At 37.6% G+C, this 21,461-nt stretch overlaps 1 protein-coding gene across 2 annotated transcripts in view; it reads right to left on the bottom strand.

The window, feature by feature from the left end:
- Positions 1-675: 675 nt before the first annotated feature.
- Positions 676-21,461, bottom strand: part of LOC309509123 (asparagine synthetase [glutamine-hydrolyzing]-like) — a 55,839-nt gene continuing 35,053 nt past the window's right edge. Inside the window, exons 1-12 of one of the 2 annotated variants that reach the window (XM_082183674.1) lie at positions 16,413-16,564; positions 13,227-13,476; positions 10,421-10,658; positions 9,285-9,470; positions 8,582-8,683; positions 8,358-8,485; positions 7,007-7,133; positions 3,246-3,352; positions 2,890-2,990; positions 2,721-2,802; positions 2,333-2,488; positions 676-2,247 (exon numbers count right to left, since the gene is read on the bottom strand). In XM_082183674.1, coding sequence (XP_082039800.1) covers positions 2,038-2,247; positions 2,333-2,488; positions 2,721-2,802; positions 2,890-2,990; positions 3,246-3,352; positions 7,007-7,133; positions 8,358-8,485; positions 8,582-8,683; positions 9,285-9,470; positions 10,421-10,658; positions 13,227-13,475 — 1,686 coding nt within the window. In that variant the 5' untranslated portion in view covers position 13,476; positions 16,413-16,564 and the 3' untranslated portion in view covers positions 676-2,037. Of the gene's footprint in view, positions 2,248-2,332; positions 2,489-2,720; positions 2,803-2,889; positions 2,991-3,245; positions 3,353-7,006; positions 7,134-8,357; positions 8,486-8,581; positions 8,684-9,284; positions 9,471-10,420; positions 10,659-13,226; positions 13,477-16,412; positions 16,565-21,461 lie in introns of those variants that run through there. The other variant, XM_082183675.1, reaches the window with a different exon arrangement.

The following is a 21,461-nucleotide window of genomic DNA, read 5'->3' on the forward strand; positions in this document are numbered from 1 at the left end:
TTATAAACCGATTAAAGCATATTCAAAGGCAATTGCTGGAGTCTGTTTGATTTTTGCTGTGCAGCAGACTAGACACTAGAGATCTTACTTCTATTCACAATTGATAGTGTTGAAGTGAAGCACTCTTGATCTTATTCCCGAGTGCTAGTGTTAAAAAAAACGATGAGACGTCGACTAGAACAGGTATTGAAGTACGCCTAGTAAGAGTATAAAACTTTTGGGTGTCTGGGACACCTGGGCAAAACTTAAGTCAGGTGCGTAGGGGAAAATCGACACTGTGAAAAATTTCTAACCCTCCCAAATCAAAAATTTCAAGTGACCTATAACATCTAAATTTTTCAATTGGCCCAAGTGAAATTCTTGTTGCAATAGTCTGTTAACATTGGCTCAATGAGAAATAATACGTCAGACTAATTGAAAAATGTAGATGTTATCGGTCACTTGAAATTTTTGACTTGGGGATGTAATTTCTTTTTACAGTGTACCACTTCATGCTGGAATACTGCTTTTTGTTTGTTTTATGTTATTAAAGTTATCTACCTTATTTGAACTATATCATCTACATCAAGGGTCCTCAACTCTGGACCTTGATATCTACTTTCTTTGTATATTTATGCAGTTATAGCTTATTTATATATTATATTATTTACTGACATTAATTAAAACACATCAAGATATATTGAAGAAAAGTTTTATTAACACCATGACCAGATCTTTCAAATCAATAACTTATGCGCACATCAATGTCTAGAAAGTAACTGAAAAGTATTTGATTAGTCAGTGGAGGAGTCTGAAGATGCTTTATACACTCATGTTACATACACATCCATCTCATTAATGAAATCCAAAATTATTATTATTAATTTTGCCAGATAGTGTTGGTGCACCAAATATTTAAAAAATGAACTACCCATAAGGCTAAATTGTTAATCTTACTTTAACCAGTGTGAGGCATTTCACTTTGAGAAATTTACAAACTGTTTTAGAAATACATTTTAAAGGAATATTTTACCCACAATTGAAAATTGCCATTTACTCGCCCTGATGTGAGGATGCTTTCAGAACTTTCTTCTGTGGAACTCAAAAAATATTTTGAAAAAAGTCTGTTTTTGTCCACTCAATGGAAGTCACTGGTCACCAAAACAGTTTGGTTACCAACATTTAACAGGTTTAGAACAGTTTTTTTTAGTGGATCATCCCTTTAATTTCACTGATTAAAAGCAGTTTAACTAGCCAATCAATTGCTAATCTGTCAAATAACTAATTCTACACATACAAAAACACTCAAAGGGACAGTCCCACTGAAGGAACATAAGTGCTTACCTCAAGTGCAAAATGGAAGTAGTTCATGGCCTGTAAGAATCAAACCAACAACTTTTCCAGTCCAGGGGTGCACTTCCCAAAATTATCGTTAGTCAACTTTCTTTGCAAGTTCCATTGAGCTCTATTGGTAACGACAGAAATTGTAACCATAGTTGGCTTTGGGAAATGCACCCCTGATCTTAAAATCTTATGGATCCCCTTCAAGCTTTCTGAATCTTTGTATAAAACTCTTTTGTTGACAATGTTGGCTAATGTTAAGTTCTGAGTTTTAAAGCAGTAACAAAAATAGTATTTATAGGTTTCTGTATACATTTTTGTAGTGGAGTCCTTTAACCAATACGGCTCCCAAATCTTTTTAGATTCTATATAAATAATAATAATAATAAAATAAAGCTTATTATTATAAAATAAAATGTATATAATAAATTAAAATGGATGAGAATGACACTAAGTATATTGTACATAAATACACTGAACTTAAGCAAGGCAGTGGACAGGGCTTCATTTTTAAAAGATACTTCTGTGAAGAACTGGCCTGCAGTATTATAAATTCAGTTCTCTTTAGAAAAGATTAATCAAACCACCTAAAAAATACTTAAATTTAGCTAATTTAATAGAGGAAGGTAGCATGATACATTTTGAACCAGCTCCATAGGCAGATGTGTGTGCTGAAAAAGAATGTAATCTTTAGCCAAGGTCTGAAGAATGATGCGTTTACTCGTCTTTATCAGGCTTGTAGATGGACAGGGTTCTGGCTGAGGGGTCGGTGGCCTTGATCCAGCGGGGCATCCAGTAATGTGGCGTCCATTCGCTGCGGCCGGGGTACTTCTTCTCAAAGACCTGCCTTATGTAGAAGCCTTCTTTGGTTTTGGGGGGGTTGAAAGGGAACAGCTTATCAGCCTTCTCCAACTGAGAGTCGTTCACCTGAAGGAGAAAAGATAGATTAAAGGATTCACACCGATACTGTGCACATCCATGACATCATAGTCTGTGTGTACATGTGTAGTACCTCAGACTCGATGTGCTCCTGCAGGCTTGCATACCAGGATTTCTTCAAGGATGTCATACCATCACTGAAGGCCTCTTTCCTTCTCCAGAGAATCTCATCTGGGATAAGATTCATCCCTTTAAACGATTCCCTCAGGAGATGCTTCTCCACACCATTCTGCTCCAATCAAACAAGTTATTCAGTCGGATTACAAAAAACACTAATATGATATTCGAAAAACAAAAGCAATACCAATAAATTAAGCATCACTATCATTATTGCTCATATTTTGGGTTTTGGTTTTTGTATTACACTTCAGACCAGGCACCGTAACTGATGTGGGAATAGACACATTTTAGACTGACATGAGGAAGGATAAATCACTGAATTGTGAGGCGTCAGGACTCACCTTCGGTGCTCTCATCTCTGCAGGCAGAGAGAGGTAGTATGCGGTGAATCTGTGGTCCAGGAAAGGCACTCTCAGCTCCAGTCTAGTGGAAAAGGTTTGACGTCACAAACAGTGGAAATCACCAAGTTACTGTGGGAAGAGAAGAGAAGGAAGGGGTATTTTGTCTTACCCGTGTGCAGCCGTGGTTCTGTCCGCTCTCAGCACATCAAACAGATAAAGCTCTTTCAGCAGACGTACACTCTCCTCAGCGCCCGCTTTAGGGGTCGGCGCCTAATTCAAATCAGGTCACAAATTCAGCTGAAATCAAGTCTGAAGATATAGCTAACAATGCATGACAAGACACTAATGTCTCACATAGTGACCATAGTGAAGTCCCACTTAAAATGTCTGAATGTCATTGAATTACATTATAAAACTACACAAATGTTGCTACACCCTACATCTTTTATTTGAGCATTTTTAAGTGTAGCTTTTTTTTATACATTTGGAGTTGACACGTACCTTATGATCATAAATGACATGTACCTTATGAAAGTAGATGTATCCTTGTGTCAGCTCATCAGAACCTTCACCTGAGAAAATCACAACGCTGTCTGTCTTCTCACGGATGTACTTTGATATCAGGTACATCCCTGCATAGAAAAAAACAAAAACAAATCACTGAATACAAATCTTTTTCTGAAAAGCATTGTTGCCACCTAGTGGCAATAAGCTGAGCTAGGAGATTCATATTGCTGAAGCAAATGATGCAAAAAATATAAATATATTTTTGGTCATACAGATAATACATTATTCAAAAGAGTAATACCAGAGAATGTCTAATAAGGGGAGAACTTCCACTCTCAGTAAACTTCCGGCTTCTGAACTGGTTGCAGTTCCACTCTGGTTCCATATGAGGGCCTCCTTTTCTTCGCTAACCGAGGAAGAAGTATCTACACTTCTCCTCTCCAGTCACCCTACCACCTGCACGCTTGACCCCATCCCCTCACACCTTCTACAAGCCATCTCTCCCACACTTCTACCATCACTCACACACATCATCAACTCATCCCTCCACACTGGCACCTTCCCTACAGCATTCAAGCAGGCTCGGGTTACTCCACTGCTCAAAAAACCAACGCTAAACACATCATTGGTAGAGAATTACAGACCTATCTCTCTCCTACCATTCATTGCGAAGACACTTGAAAGAGCTGTCTTCAACCAACTAACATCCTTCTTGTCTCTAAACAACCAGCTGGATGTCAACCAATCTGGCTTCAAGAAAGGACATTCAACTGAGACTGCATTACTGTCAGTCACAGAAGCCCTACGGATCGCAAAAGCTGCTTCCAAATCTTCAGTCCTCATTCTCCTGGATCTGTCTGCTGCCTTCGACACGGTGAATCATCAGATCCTTCTGTCCACCCTCTCATCACTGGGCATCACAGGAACTTCACTCCACTGGTTTGAGTCCTATCTCACAGGTAGGTCCTTCAAGGTCGCATGGAGAGGCGAGGTATCCAGAGCACATCAGCTGACCACAGGGGTTCCCCAGGGTTCAGTTCTTGGTCCCCTCCTCTTCTCCATCTACACCACATCACTGGGACACATCATACAGGCACACGGTTTTTCCTACCACTGCTATGCTGATGACACACAGCTCTTCCTCTCCTTTCAACCAGATGATCCCACAGTAGCTGCACGGGTCTCAAGCTGTCTGGCGGACATCTCCACATGGATGAAGGAACACCACCTGCAGCTCAACCTGGCAAAGACTGAGCTTCTCGTCCTCCCTGCCAATCCGTCTCTACAGCACGACTTCACCATCCAGCTAGAGTCATCATTAATCACCCCATCAAGATCGGTCAGAAATCTTGGAGTAACGTTTGATGACCAGCTGACCTTCACAGATCACATTTCAAAGACAGCTCGATCATGCAGGTTTGCACTGCACAACATCAGGAAGATCAGGCCTTTCCTAACTGAGCATGCAACACAACTTATCGTCCAGGCCCTGGTCATCTCTAGGCTTGACTACTGCAATGCCCTTCTGGCTGGACTCCCAGCATGTGCGACCAAACCCCTACAGATGATCCAGAATGCTGCAGCTCGTCTTGTCTTCAACGAGCCCAAGAGGGCCCACGTCACTCCTCTGTTCATCTCTCTGCACTGGCTACCTCTAGCTGCTCGCATCAAGTTCAAGGCTCTGACGCTTGCTTACAGAACTATCACAGGCTCAGCTCCCTCCTACTTTCACTCACTCCTACGAGTCTACATCCCTACCAGACACCTACGATCGGTCAACGAGCGACGTCTCGTGGTTCCATCACAGAAAGCCACAAAATCACTTTCCAGAACATTCTCATTTACAGTTCCATGCTGGTGGAACGCTCTCCCCACCCTCATCCGGAATGCAGAATCCCTGACAACATTCAAAAAACAGCTGAAAACCAATCTCTTCCGTGAGCACTTAACCTTATAAAAAAAAAAAAAAATAAAAAAAAAATAAAAAAAAAATCCTTTCCCTTTGAAACATCACTTATCAGGCTTATGCTACTCTGAATAATACCAGAACTTCGTATTTTGAGCACTTCCTGCGTTGTTGTTGCTTTTGCCTCTTTATGATGACTCGCTGAACTTAGTCCTAATTTGTAAGTCGCTTTGGATAAGGGCGTCTGCTAAATGACTAAATGTAAATGTAAATGTAAATGAGGGCGCTCACAGGATGAGTCTATGGAGCTATACCCCTCAAAATCCACTTTTCTCAGGATATATTTTTTTGTCTAGTAATTTGAATGTTTGTATTCGAATGGAGATGCAAAGAAATTACACATTACTGGGTATTAGATTTTTTTAGAGTCACTTATTTGCTTTAAAAAGTCTTTACACATCGTACGACCAGAGATACTGCTTTACGGCAATCCTTCAGTCACTTTGGTGCTTTCGCGCTCTGCACTTTCTTTTCTCTCGAGGCGTCGACAACACAGCTGACACAGATAAATACACGTGCTAGAAGAGTTTTTGTTTTGTTGTTTTAAAAGACCACGCCAAAAATACACACACACACACACGATGCCATCAAGCGGTATCTCTGGTCGTAATCAGTCCTTCACTGACCAATCAGCGTTCATTAGCAGAATGCTAGCGTGTTATGGGCAACAACAACTCAACCTGTAAGAAATTGAAAGGACATAAGTACTCGTTCATTCAACTTTCGACCTATAACCCATGTTGAACTTGCAAAACCTACAATCAAATCTGAGATTTCTCAACGGAAATCGGGTGAAAGAGACAAATTTAGCCGTCTAGCTCCATAGACTCCCATTCATTTTGCACTCATGGGCGATCGCCCCCAGTGGAACTCTGGTGGAACTACAACCAAAATTTGGTACAATAGGACTTAATAGGGAGTGGACAGGCTCTCCGTAGATGGGCTCTGGTAATACATAATTTGAAATTGTAATTGTGTGCACTCGCAATAACAATAAAACTTCAAACTTTTGTAAAATAATGAAAACAAACAGGATGCTCTTTCTGCCATCTCAGTCTCAGCTTGTCGAAATAAACCGAAACTCAGTGTATTCTTACCTCACAGACATGAGAAATGCACCTATAGAAAGCTTGAAATGTCTACTTTTAAATGAACCAATTCAAATGGGAAGCAAATATTCTCCGATTATGTAATCCATATGAAAAATGCATATAGATAACCACTACTGAGATGAGTCAGCATCGTTGACTTAAATTTCTGCATCCGAAAACACAATTTTATCAATAAATTATTAAAATGTTCAGACAGTCTTCTTGCTGTTTTTTATAACACATTCATAATCGGTGTGCTACGGCAAGCACGAGTGTGTGTGCACGATTGCTGATTACACTATTATATATATATATATTTACAGTATAGGCAATTAAAGGATCATTATAGATTTATACCATTTAAATCATCATTACGGTTTAATTCATGTAACTTCTGGCATCTTGTGGAAGAACATTGTAGTCAGAGCGACTTCTCTCCGTTTATGTCTATGATGAGTCACGCAGGTACTGGGCTACAAGAGTCCAAATATAAACATTTATTATTCAGGATAAGACAAAAACTGGATTCATGATGTACTCGCTCATTATATACATTTTGTACATTTTTTAACACAAATGTTACATAGTGCAGCTTTAAACATGCGATCAGTCAACTAATTGATTAAATGAACTACTAGTCGACTAGAAAAACACAAAATAATTACTGGTGAGTAGCCCTAGTTCCTTCTACTCCTATAATTAGTCTGAGCTCCTGTACTCACCAACAGAGGCACGCACAGTGGTGATGTCAAAACTCTCCAAGTGAAAGATGACTTCGTCCACCGCGCGGATACCCTCCTCAGGCGTGAAGTTCACCTCATGGTGTTCACTGCCAATGTAGGCTGCCACCTGCCACACAACACCAGTTAAAACCAACGTGATCTGCTACTAAATACTCAAAACCACATATGGCACGTGATTCAACTGATTTTTAAACTGGAAGAACAAAACAATCCAAAAAGTTATGATCCTCTTTTGCCTCTATAATAAAAATAAGACCATTGATGTGCAACCGGTTCATATCTGTTACTGGAAGCATCTCAAAAAATGTGTTTTAGACTTTCATGGCCCTTTAAACCATGGAACTTTTATTTTGGTGGTTTTATCCAAACCTAAACCAGTACTGTATATGCGCACATATTTCATCGTGTCTTCTTCAAATGAAATGTCCAAATAAGCACACTGATACAGCGTTACATCTGATGATGAGCAATGACACAGTGAATTATTATACAAAAGACAATGATGTTGACCAAAAATTTGAATAATGGACAATTTTTAAAATAAATTATAACTTTATTCTTTGTGTTAAAATGACGTTGAGATTGTAACGCACATAAATGTAATGAATTAGACATTTTAAATGTTCTTCCTCATTTTTCATTTAGACCAATAGCTCTAGAAAGTTATAATGCTGATTTGTTGATATTTCTAAAACCCTATTTGATTTGTTAATGATAAACTATCTATTTGATAGTGGTCTCTAATGATAGAAGTTTTATGAGTTTGTTGTCATAGGGTTATATTTTTAAAATGCATAATGATGCCCCCTACTCTTTTTTTTCTTCTCTGCTCATTAATATTCATTTGTTTGTGTAATGAGTGTCTTGTAGATCTGTGTATTATTGGTTGTCGTTTCCCCTCTTCTCACCCGCTACACTCCCATTTTTCCACAGCTTTACAAACCATTTCTTGAGCTTTTTTTCAAATCTGAGGTGTGAACCATCAGTAATCAAACAGGGGGGGTTGAGTCCACGTTAAAGTACAGGCATAAAGCCATTGCAAAGATTAAAAAGGTAAAAGTACTTTTGCTCTTAAAATGCACCAAATATAAAAAATTTCTTCAGAAACTCAATTTTTCCCTGTAGAATCCAAGAATGGTATTAAACCTTTGATATTTCAAAGGTATTTTATCGAGGTTCGAAATTCCACAATCATGACAACACTAACGTCTAATGCTTTTAAGTCAACACAAAGTGTATAGAAATGCACTATCCATAGAAAGTGCAACACATGTTCAGGCTATAGAAGCATAAAGTGCATATGACATGCTGAATGTACAGTGTCACTTACCTTGCGGGCAGCAAGAAGATCTGGGCTGTCATCTGCACCAATGGCAAACGTCTGAATGGGATACTGAAGCTCTTCTTCTTTGGCCAGTTTCACGAGTGTCGCCGCAACCAGACTGGAATCGAGACCACCTGGAAATAAAACCATCATGGATAGGGTGAATGTAATAAAAAAGTCAGAGTAACAAACCCACTTAAAGCAAATAACAGAAAGAGCAGCACAGGCACCTGAGAGGAGGCAGCCGATTCTTCTGTGAGCCATCAAGCGTTTCTTTACAGCATTTTCAAACAGGATCCTAATGTTGCTCTTGACCGTCTCCAATTCAAAGCCTGATGACAAGGGAGAAATTCATTTCTCTAAAGTTTTTATTGATGGTACAGTAAATGGTGGTGTAAGCAGATGTATATTACAGGGAGGTTCTAGAAGTAACTCTTACATTCATCTGTTCCATAGATATTTAACTCTATTAAACTGGTTGTGTTGGCGCCGACACAAACCAAGCTGTATTCACATTACCATAACTCTTCAACTGTTAGCACCATCAAAATCATTCAAATTGCTCCTGACAGTAGACAACATGCGCTTTTAGGCAACATATGGCTCATTACAGTCATTTCCATCAGCAAATGACAGCAGCTTTCTGGGAAAGCGAGAAGGAAGGATTTGAACGGAGAGAGAGTAACAAGTAACAGTAACAAGAGTATGGCAGGTTAGGGAGCTTTGGATTGCAGAAGAAAATAAAAGAAACGAACAAAAACATGGCAAAGGAGGAGTATACAGAACAAGAGGCGATTGGGATGATTTTTGATGATACTTGGAAAGAGGGTCACACAAAAACTCAGTTTCATAGCTATAAAATGGCTTCAGAACATGTGAAATAGAAATGCACAAGTAATCTGGACTACTTTTACGTCACTATATGACATCTACCTGTGCCAAGGCCCTGAAGGTTGTTATAGGAGGCATGTTTAGGTTCCTCTGTGCAGCAGTGGAAGCGCTCCATCTGAACAGACTTGACTTTTCCAGTGAGCTTCAAGTCAAACTCCTCAAAGTGTCCTGGGGGGAAGGGGGTGATCTTTGCAGGGGTGGACATGGAGTGTGTGATCTCTGTCAAACCTGTTTGGATTAAATCACAGTGAAATTTTGATGTTGTTCAAATTAAATTCTGGAATAAAGGTGTGCTCAAGGTATTGCATCAGGAGATAGGGCTGCACGATTTTAAATGAAAGTGATTAAATAAATAAAATAAAATAATAATAATAATAATAATAATAAGTAAACCATGAATATTTTATTTTGGCAGAGAACCTCAGGGAGCCTTCTCTTTTGGATTAGACGCACTTCTCATCACAAGTTTGGGAAGATGGTTGCCTCATGTTGTGTTCCTAAATGCAACCCAAACTCAGAGCAGATGTAGAGATGAGTTTGAGTGGAGCAGCATTTACTGTGAACCAAGCCACTCTGAGACACTGAAAACACCAGATGATGAGCTCGAGGTACGTAAAAGAACAGTGCCGTGCTTCACTCTGAAACGTGCAGCACAAACATGGGCTGCTCTCGACTAAAGGTTTTTCTGATCGACCTGTAGTCGTTCATTTTAAGCAATTAGAAAAATAAACTTTCCTCCATTTCTTGGGATCAAATAGACGGAGGAGCCTTTGCTTGCTGATATTCTGGTCTATAACTCCTCCTCAAACTTCCCGCTGCCCTGTATCCTGCTCTTCTATTGGCTGTAGGTCATCGCCAATGTAATTTCCAGTCAGAACACATTCACACAGCAGGATTTTGAATTGCAAACAGGTCCAAATATTTAGCATGCCAAATATCTCACAGGCGTCAGCGATGTGTCTGCAATTCTCTCAGATCGCGTCTTTGATAATGCACACAGCGTGATTGTCACTCGCATGAACATTTCAGGCATTTGTTGGCGATTTCGCAAAATATGTCAGCGAGTGAAAATCGGGAATAAAATTGTGCAGTGTGAACTCGGCATTAGTGGGATTTCATTTAGTTTCAATTATTCGTGCAGCCCTACCAGAGAAGGTGCTTTACATTATTCATTATACCTTTGGCCTCAGAACTGACAGCTAGAAAGCCATCGTCGGTAAGCAGTCTGAACAGTGGTCTCACACCATAGGTGTCCCTGCCTAAGAAAACCTTTTTGTTAGCAGTGTCCAACAGGATGAATGCGAACACTCCATCAAGCAGAGTTGGCATCTTCTCGATTCCAAAACGATCGTACAGGTGCAGAAGGATCTCTCCATCCACTTTGGTCTGATAATCAAACTCAAAGTGCTCCTTCAGCTATAAGGGAAAAGACAGATCATTAGATGCATGTTAAACCATGAAGGAATTGGAGAGATGATGTGAGGTGGAGAGTCATACTGGCACAATAAATGTGGATGCCACGGTTGCACACTAGGGTTGTACTGGTATACTAGTATGGCGGTATGAACGTGTACGATTATGCGATCTTGCACATCAGAGGTATTTGAAAAAAACTTCTTTCCACTTGACTGCTCACTCTCTAACTCTCGACTTGCTCCACCCACACATATACAGCAGAGAAAATGTTAGAGACAGAGGCTGTTATCGCTAATCTCTATCCCCCACCAAAAAAAATATGGGAACACTTTAGATATCGAAAAAATAAATGCATTGTTGTCCTTGAAGATAGATAGCCAATTTGCCAAAAAAATTATAAAAATACGTGGCTGTAAAAGGAAGAAACAATCGAACATGTTCCCCCAAATTCGAGAATACAATCTCTCCTTACAAATAAATAAAGTCATGTTGAAGTAAAACAATTATTACAGTCAGAAATATATCACTGTTGTACATATTGTATGTACTTCTCATAATAATAATCATTTATTTAAATGTTATTTAAGGTATTTGTCCATGTTTTCATTTAGTATTATAAAGAAACTCAGTATGGGTCATCGGCACGATGCCCTGAAGGAGTCTGAGAAGTTTTGGATATTTACATGCTTATAACTTTGGTTGTGGTTGACTTATTTTCACAAGCATCCTCTCCTAGGATTCCTGAAACCTTGCCGAGTCCAGCGATACCAAACATGATGGGTTTTGCTTTGTTTTTTTTAACGCTTGTAATTTAGCGTTAAAACAACTTTTGCGAATATATTTGAAACCCTTAGTCCAACTGAGACGAAACCACGGTAGGAAATTTGGAAACATAGAAAGTTGACAATTGTCCTTGTAAGTGTAAAAAATAAATGCAATCAAAGTTCGATGGGGGTCATTTTTCATGTGCTCATCCATTTAAATGTCTTTAACTCCAAAACGAATTGTGATATTTTCACCAAATTGGACACACCTATGTATGGGCACATTCTGAGGAAAAACTGATAGGATTGCACCTCTTGGTGGTGCTATAACTGAACAAAACTAACTACAATAAAGTATAAAATGCTATATTTTACTGATGGTCTGACGCTAGCTTCATGTTTGCTTCTTGCTTGGCCCCGATAATTGCTGCTTGCAGCTATATTTATTATTAGTATAGACAATTTATATGTTATTATTATATATTGTTTAATACTGTATACCGTGAAACTTTCTGAAACGTATTATACTTTGAAAATCTTACATGGCTATTGCACACACACACACAGGCACGTGCGTGCACACACACAGACGTTTGAGTCTCAGACTAGCCAGGGTCCATGGCATAATAGGGGCACTTCATCTTAAGACTTTGCAATGCTTTGATAAAAAAAATTTTTAAAAAAGAAAGGAGGAAAAAACTATTTTGTTTCTAGTTCTTAAAGGGATACTTTACCGTTTTTTCATATTAAACTATGTTATTCCCTTAACTAAGACGAGTTGATACATACCTCTCTCGTTTCAGTGCGTGCACTAAATCCCTCTGTCTTGCGGCGAAACTTTGTTAGCCCAGTTCATTTAATATGGGCCAAGCAGAGAAGCTACCAAACACCTCCACGTTTTCCCTATTTAAATACAGTTACTCGCGAAGTGTAACTCGACCTAGAACGGTGACACAAAACAAAACGTTGCGCTTTTCTAAGCGTGTAAAATGGATAACTATTTTGTATGGCGGAATACCATAGCAAGTGCTTGTAAGCACTTCGACTTGGCGCAGTAATATCTTCACTCGTGGAAAAATCCTCTCACCGGCCCCCGCTCCCTCTAGTGAAGATATTACTGCGCCAAGTCGAAGTGCTTACAAGCACTTGCTATGGTATTCCGCCATACAAAATAGTTATCCATTTTACACGCTTAGAAAAGCGCAACGTTTTGTTTTGTGTCACCGTTCTAGGTCGAGTTACACTTCGCGAGTAACTGTATTTAAATAGGGAAAACGTGGAGGTGTTTGGTAGCTTCTCTGCTTGGCCCATATTAAATGAACTGGGCTAACAAAGTTTCGCCGCAAGACAGAGGGATTTAGTGCACGCACTGAGACGAGAGAGGTATGCATCAACTCGTCTTAGTTAAGGGAATAACATAGTTTAATATGAAAAAACGGTAAAGTATCCCTTTAAGGTTCTAAAGTTATGATTCAAAACACAAATTGCCTTATAGCGCCACCTACTATAGAACGGGTGTGTGTGTGTGCCTGAGTAGCGGTACACAAATTTGGGTTTATCCTGACAATTTGGGGGTCTCTATGATTTATTTTCTATGAAACCCATACACTTTTAAGGCAGAAAAAGGAGGAGGGAGAGAAGGAGGAAGAGGAAGAAGAAAGAGAAAATCAGTACAAAGTAAAAAATAACTTTTGTTAGTGGAAGAAAAGTTAATGACAATCATAATATACATATAATATCATTTTAAATTGTGCTTTTTTTGTGAAATAAAGTGAAAGTGAAATAGGCCAAGAATGTTACTTACCTTGATGTGGTTGTAGATCTCACCGTTGTAACACAACCAGAGGTAGGGAAACTTCTTGACACGCAGAGGCTGCATGCCGTACAGCTGGTCCACAATAGCAAGGCGGTGAAACCCAAAGCAGCAGTTGGTGAATCCATTGACATTCTCGAAGCGGAAAGCATCTGGACCACGATGCGCGATCTTCATGGCATTGGAGCACTGAGCTGCGAGGCACTCATCACTACCGAACAAGGCCCATATACCACACATTCTGATGGAAAAAATTGCATTAAAACTAGAAGGAAGTCAAATTAGTAATGCTATCCGAACATTTTAACACAAGAATTCAAAACTGTTGAATACGCAAACACACAAAATTACCTTTGAAACGGTACACAAAAATTCGTCAAAGAGACACTCGCACTCTGATGTGAACAACCCCAACACAAAAGTGGACAAGACAGACTGAATTAAAATGCAAATTCAGAAGGTGGCACTTATGGAACAGCAGTAATACAGTGGTTTCAACAGAAACACAAAGGACAAAGGAGGTTGCACTAGTGTTATGACAGAAAAGAAAGGAATTCCAATTTATTTATTTATTTTTGCATTTAGTTCTACGTTTTGTGTCATATTTGATACATCAGGCTTTTATGGCTCATATAGTATGATACAGTGCGAATATGAGGCTCTCACACAATTTTATCCAGAGCTTTATTCTCCTGAGAAGTTTTGTAAAATTAGTTTTTTTTATTGTCATTACTTTGTTTGGAGCACAAGAACAAATGGGGAAAAAAGCATTTGGAAATAATATTTTATTTATATGTTATGCTGTGTCCACTGTAGTGATCATCAGGACTCAGTTGTTAAAAAATTAAATGACATGAAAATACATTTATAGGCAAAAACAATGGATTTTTTTTATTTATTTATTTTATTCACCAATCAATTTGTAGGTTTCAGGATTTTCTTTAACCAAACATTGTATAAAGATGATTCTTAACTATGTTGTGAAAGATACAACAAGATGATTTTAGATTTTACTTTATGCAATATATGTGTACAATGGCCTTAAATGGGTAGTCCCATTCTATGCAGTGTATCTAATTTGCATATTAATGTGTTCTTGGGGCAACATGTAACGAAAAAAGAAGTGTAATAAGTAGTAAATCGTTTTCATTAGAATATCTAATATTTCATAAGAATATTTATATATAATTTCTTTCCTCATTCACTTGACTGATTTACATGCTGTAAGTTCTGATGTCCACAGTGGACATTTGAAATAGATGTCCTGTTTCGTAAATATTTCCTGAGATATTGATTAAAATTTGTGCAAAATTTGATCATTCAGTCAGTGCCAGTCATATTTAAAGACCAAGGAGACAGAGTTGTCATGTTGAAACCTCCAAACATTTGGTATCTCTGAAAAACTTGAAACTGTAACACATACGGTTTCAGAGAAATTCACTGAAACATAAGGTCCACTATAGTGGACAAAATGCTATGCCTGGGTCTCAGGAGGATATAGTGTTAAGAAGTCGTTGCAACTTATATGTACTATAACAATAATACCGTACACAATTAAAAAAAGCATTTATTGTGATATAGAACATGAAATGGTCACATGCCTACTACTCAGTAGTCCGCTTTTACAGCCTTGTGTTTATACTCACTATATTGCAAACTATTCCAACTCAAGCTGTCATGGAAAGTGTTTTAAAAAACAATTTGTAAAGTCATCCCTGCAGCACTCTTATTGCATCAGAAAAAAAATATCTAATTGCCCATTGGACGTTGGATTTTCAATCAATATTTTTATCCCTCCATGATTGGGCGATCTCTCAAATGGGCAGGACCTTGCAACAAACTGCCAAATTGACACGATTGTGATACACACACGATTGAGCATAATCGTAAAAGCTCAAAACAGTTTTCCAAAATGAAATTTAGGCCCTGATTGTTGTTCTTTTTTTTTTACTGTTGTACTGACATTCTGTACTTTTTGTGGTATCAGCACCAACTACTAGAGTTTTGGTATTGTAAAATCTAAAGTAACTGCAAATTTACACCTCACAATTCTGACTTTTTTCACAGAATTTCATGATAAACTCACAATTCCATGTTATAAAGATAAAAAAATTAATAAAAAAAAGTTTATTCCGTGGCGGAAACAAGCTTCCATACATATTTTATAGGTTTGACAGGAAAGACTGCTGTGGTTAAACATGTGAAAATGTACAAAGCTGGAGAATACCAACTGAGCAAGTAAAACCTGTCCTCTTATGGTTGAACTGAATACAAACAGTTTAGTAGTTTATATCAACATAATCATCTCACTAGTATGCTATGCACCAGTTGGTTAAATGTGCAAAAAGATGCCATGACTATTCAGTGTAATGTGCACTGATATAGATCAGTGGTAGTGTGTGGCATTGAGAAAGAGAACAGTGAGATGTTTTTTTTTTTATTTCTCATTTCTTATTTTGTTTCTCACCTGATTTAAAACTGTATGTGTATGATCTCTAACTCTTCCAATAAGAAAGCTATAAAAACTGTGAATCTTTTCAAATATATTTTCTTGCTCCCTGGCATGTAATATATCATTGTCATTCTATGTTTCTTGTGTTAAAAAAAAAGTGGTAGTGTGTGATTACTTTTTTATTTTTTATTTAACATAAGCAAAATGTACATTTATACAATGGCATTCATAACAAGTATCAAGCAACGTACGTATCAGTTTACATAAATAAATAAAATGTTTAAAAAAGTATAAGGGTGAGTCTCTTCATTCGCCTTCTAATAACTCTCATAGCGTGGTGGAAGTGTGAAAAGATGTCGGAATTGCGTGATATAATCTCGCAATATTGGCTTTTTTTCTCACAATTGCACAGTTTTCTCAGTCTCGCAATGACATTACTTCTCGCAATTAAGTTTAGATCTGGCAATTGTGAGGATAAAACTTGTGGAAACAAAACGTCAGCACTGCAAGATAGGCTATTCTCAATTATCATCATTCATTTTTTTTATTTATAATTCCTTGGCTGAAAAAAAAAAAAAACAACTTTTACATGTATGACAGGAAAAGCTGTGGTTTAACATTACAAAAATGTACCAAGCTGGAGAATGCCAACATGTTATAATCACATTTTTGCATATTAAGTGTAATCAATTCTTAAAAAATCATTCAGATACAACGTGATATACCTGTAAAAAGTGCTTGATTTGGTGTATCTCGGAAGAGCTGTGAGTATGTGAAGAACCAGTCCTTCTTCAGTGCAGTCCGGCTGATGAAATAAAACACCTGCTGCTGCATTTCAGCGTAGCCTAGTATATTTGACCTCAGTCAAAGGCGCTGCTGATTGGTCGATTTTGCAACGATCGTTGTCATGACGTAATGACGTTCAGAATAGTTTTGGTTCCTGCCAGCGTTTAGACTTGCTTGCGATTGTCTTGATTTTGTTTTTTTTTGAGGATATTAAAATGTGCGCAGACACCAGTGATCACTGCGAGATGCATGCCGGTGTGTTGACAAATCGAGGCCCCCCTTGAACAGGTGTCTGTTAGGACCCCATTGGCTCAAATTACTTTTAATAGGTAGGCTACTCTCTTTATTTTTATACAGTAAGCCATACGTATTTTAAATTCAGCGTTCATATGTAGGCTACTTAGGATAATAATTAGGCTAACTGGAAGTTGATGGATACCCGATTTCCAGGAAAGACCTGATTTGTCATGACACTGGGACCATGACACTGGTTAGAACTTGTTCCGAATGTCATGCTGACATAACGCACTGACCGGGCACACATGTTTTTCTTTTCTTTTCTTGTTTTTTTATAGGTTACATGTTGAACATTAAACATATCAAAAATATGAACAAGATAAATAGGAAACATACCATGTATGCCTATGTATACATAACTTATATAAATAGGCAAACTGAGAACAAGAAGGGTAGCCTATATATTTATACTCGAAGTAAAAGAGGAGCTCAGTTCGTTCATGGTTCCGGTTGCTAACAGGTGTTGTGCCGAATTTCCCAGTAGCACCTCAATGCAGTACACGAGATCCGGGGGGCGGAGTTGGATCCAGATATAAGGGCCGCTGGAGATTGGTAGGTTTAGGGGTGGGTTTAGGGATTAAGGGGTGGAGATGGGTGGGTTTAGGGATCAGGGGGTGGAGATAGGTTTAGGGGTGGGTTTAGGGATCAGGGGGTGGAGATGGGTAGGTTTAGGTATATGTAAGGTGGGAGGAGTTGGATCTGGATCCGACTCCTCCCCGTGGATTTCATGTTCTGCAGTGTTTCGACCCCCCTGCCCCTGCCCCCCTAGTTGAAGTCAGTACCTGATTGCCTAATCCTAACCCCGCCCTTAATCCTAACCGCTCCCCTAATCCTAACCCCTCCCCCACAACTAATCCTAAACCTAGAGGGGTAATCATTTGGCGGGGGTCGAAATACACCTGTTTTTGAAAGTCTTTGTAAGGTTTCAAAATATTTTTTTATGTGATTCTTTCAAACCATTTAACAGTTGTGTATGTAAAAGTTGCCTAATAATATTAAAAGGTTAACATGAAAATGAGATTCTTTATATCATCTTTTTTTTTTCATAATAAAAAAAATAACATCCCCTTTCTCTATACATTTTAGATCAATTTAGCATATTAAATGAACATTCAAAATCAATCCAATTTTTTTTTTTTACATGCATGCATTCGGAAAAGAAAATGTAATACAGTCTCAACATCCTTTTTACAAAATACACAATTTTCAGAGAGATCAGTTTTATATGGAACAGGTTAGTTGGATAAATTATATGTAGGATTTAAATTTCACTAAATTTATTATTAACACAGTATTTGTTATGATAAGTCCAATTTAATTTCCAATTAATATTCTCTAAATGGTTATTCCAGAAATACTTATATCGAAATGTTTCAGGGAAAGATATCTTTATTAAATGTTAATTGCTTATAAAATTCAATAGAGCCCAGCAAAATTTTCAAAAAACCTGCAATCAAATACAATACTATATTCTCATGCATTGGAATACCAAATTTTAGTAATGATGGAAATGATTGACAGTGCTGTAGATACTGACACATCATTCCGTTTGATGTTAGTTGTTTGAATAAATATTTTGCAATATTATAAAAATACAGTTGAGCTTTGACAATTATTTTCAGTTAATTTGACAGTTTAATGGTAGCCTGAAAAGCGGCTTTTAGGAGTAGCATTGCAGACACAAAATATATATAACTTGCATTCAGTTTTGCCATTGATAAGTGGCATTAATATGCTTTGCAGTGAATTCATTGCATCAGCCTGTGTGTTTGATAAAGTCATCTGACTAGTAAAACCTGTCCTCGCATGGCTGGTTTAAAACTGTTTGTAGTGTAAAGCAGCATAGTCCTCTCAGTAGGATTCACCAGTTGGCCGGTAACATTTTTATGAATTCTAACAATGCGCTGAGAACATGAACATAGTCAGTAATGTCTTTGTGAATGTAAATCAGTATGAAAACACATGTACAGTATCAGTATACTAAGGGAGGTGTGAGAAGTACAGGCCTGGCTGATGAAACACAGGCTACATTTCTGCATATTTGACCTTGGTTACTCCTGAGAATGGGAATCGCTGCTGATTGGTTGAATATGCAAAGTTTCCATGACATTCTCTTGGTCATGACTATTCAGCGTAGTGCATGTTTTCTTTCTCTATTTCACATAATGAGCAAAATACAATGACATTCATAAATGTAAATAAACAAGTATCAAGCAAGGCATGTATCAGTTTAAGCAAATCTATAATAATAGTTTTTTTTTTAAAGTTATCACATTATCTGAAAAATACTACATTATCTTTTGTCCCTGTCCTTCTCTTTTTTATTGTTAAATAATATATATATATATATATAAAAAAATAATTGAATAGTAACAACAATTTTATAATTTTATATATATAAAATCTTTATATATATAGAATCTTTTTAAGTGATGTAATGATAGGCTACTTATGAAAATACAAAATACACATAAAGCTCTTCAAATGTTTAGTTATAGGCACCTTACGAAGATGCGATTTTTATGGAGTTTACTCTCTTGATCATGGTGATCTTATTCAGGCATGTTTCCAGCGTGCTTTGTTTTAACGCAGTTGAAGCATAAAACACAAAACAATAAATAAACACAGTGAAATATACCTCTTAAATAAATTTAAATAAATATACCTTTAATATATATAAGGTAGGCTACTCCCGCTCGCCTTCGGATGCAGCCTTTTATATGGCACGCATCTGTATAGCAACAATTAAGTATTCACATACAAATGTGAAGTAATTAGGGTTTTTTTTCTCTCTCTCGGGACAGCAACACTACAAAACCATGGTATTTTACAATATAATGCATGGTTGTATAGTAAACTACTCAACAGTAAATTACTTTAAATATAACAACCTTCAACATATTCAGAATTAAAATGCAATATACACATAGTCAAGCAGTAATATGAATGCAACAACATATCTAAAAACCCTGACAAGGGAGGTTTTTTATGCAGAATACATAACTGTACTTTTACTCTTGATATCTTAAGTAAATTAAATACAAGTATGCAAGTAAGGTTTTAAATATAACTACTGAGATTTCCCCAATGTGCCATTAATACTTACTAAACTAAAAGTAGTTTAAGTATCACTATATCTTCCAACAATTACTTTGTCCAACTCTAAACAATTTCTCTTTTGTATGTTTCTCTAAATCAGACCAGACCCCTGTACTGCAGGATAAACTTCTAGAGCAGGGAGGCCCTGACAGTGCTGCTGGAGCTGTTGAGAAGTGACCGGCAACACGGATGGGGTTCCACAATAGAGACCCTGGTATTTGCCACTTCGTGCTTGAACCCCTAAATATTGAACGGTTAAATAACATTAAACGGTCAAAATTAATATTTAACATACACAGTTTCACCTAATCTCATGTTAATCTTGAGTGAGTACCTATAGAGTAGTAGTGCATCCTTCATATCTCCAAAAAGTCTTTAGTTTTATCATATTTATAAAAGAAAAATACAGCTTTCCGATTCTCTCCGGAAAAAGCCGGAGAGAATCGGCTTTTTTTTAAACTTTGGCCATGTTTAGCATGAGAATCCATCTCTTTAACACTGTAAACAACTCTGAATACATGAAACACCATTGTACACCCCCCCCCCCTCCCTCCCCCCCTCCCCCTCCCTCCCCCCCCCCCCCTCCCTCCCCCCCCCCCTCCCCCTAAATAAAGTGCAGGATGAATCCAGATGAAATTAGGAGAAGCAGAGTCCTTCCCAGCCTTGCTTTTGTTCCATCGCTTCTTATTTGAGCAGTTGGGCATTCTGCGAATGATCTTTCTGTGAGGCAAACCAACAAGCAAAAACAAAGCACTATTAGGAGTAAAAACTAACAGTAGGGCTACTTTAAAAAAAGTTATTATGATTTGAGCAAAATAAGTGCGCAGCTTAGATTACTTTGATTATAAACACATGGAAATTAAAACTGATGAAAAAAATATAGTTATCACAACACACCTTTGACCACCAGTTGTATACTGTGATTAACTATCACAGCTGGAACGAAACAGGTGTACGTTCCTCCATCGGAGAGCTGAAGATCGGTGAGTTCGAGAAAGATCTGGCCGTTCTTGAGCTTTTCAGGTAAAACTTCTGCTCTGTTCTTGTACGCTGGGTCTTGTGTCTTTACATAAACTTCTCCATGGATAATTTCATACACATTCCTGGTGTCGTTGTGTCTCCAGTGGATTGTCAGTTGTTTTTTTTCAAGTATAATTCTTCTGTCACTGCACAGCAAAACGACAGAGCCTCCTTCATCGCCTTCAACTGCTGGATGCAGAGAAGCTAGAAAACAAAACTTTTTTTTAGTTTTACATAAATTTAATCGTTCACTATTATTATACATTATACAAAAAGTCTGAAACCACATTGAAAACCTGTTTTTTATTTTTTTATTTCATATTATTACAATTATTTCTGAATTTCTAGGTCCGAAATCAAGTGTTGCTTAAAAATTTACATTGATCAGTGACTCTTTATACATTCAGATTTTCTTTAATTCAAATGTAAAATGTTCTTTGGAACTTCTTAAATCATGCTGGAAATGTTTTGCAAATAAATTGTAATGGCAAAAAAAAAAAGTATTAAGTCATAAAACTGCAAAGTAAAACGTTTCACTAGTGTTTTCAAACCTTAGTACCCTACAGTATAGT

The sequence above is a fragment of the Leuciscus leuciscus genome (assembly GCF_965113295.1).
Source record: "Leuciscus leuciscus genome assembly, chromosome: 11".
Classification (NCBI taxonomy): Eukaryota; Metazoa; Chordata; class Actinopteri; order Cypriniformes; family Leuciscidae; genus Leuciscus; species Leuciscus leuciscus.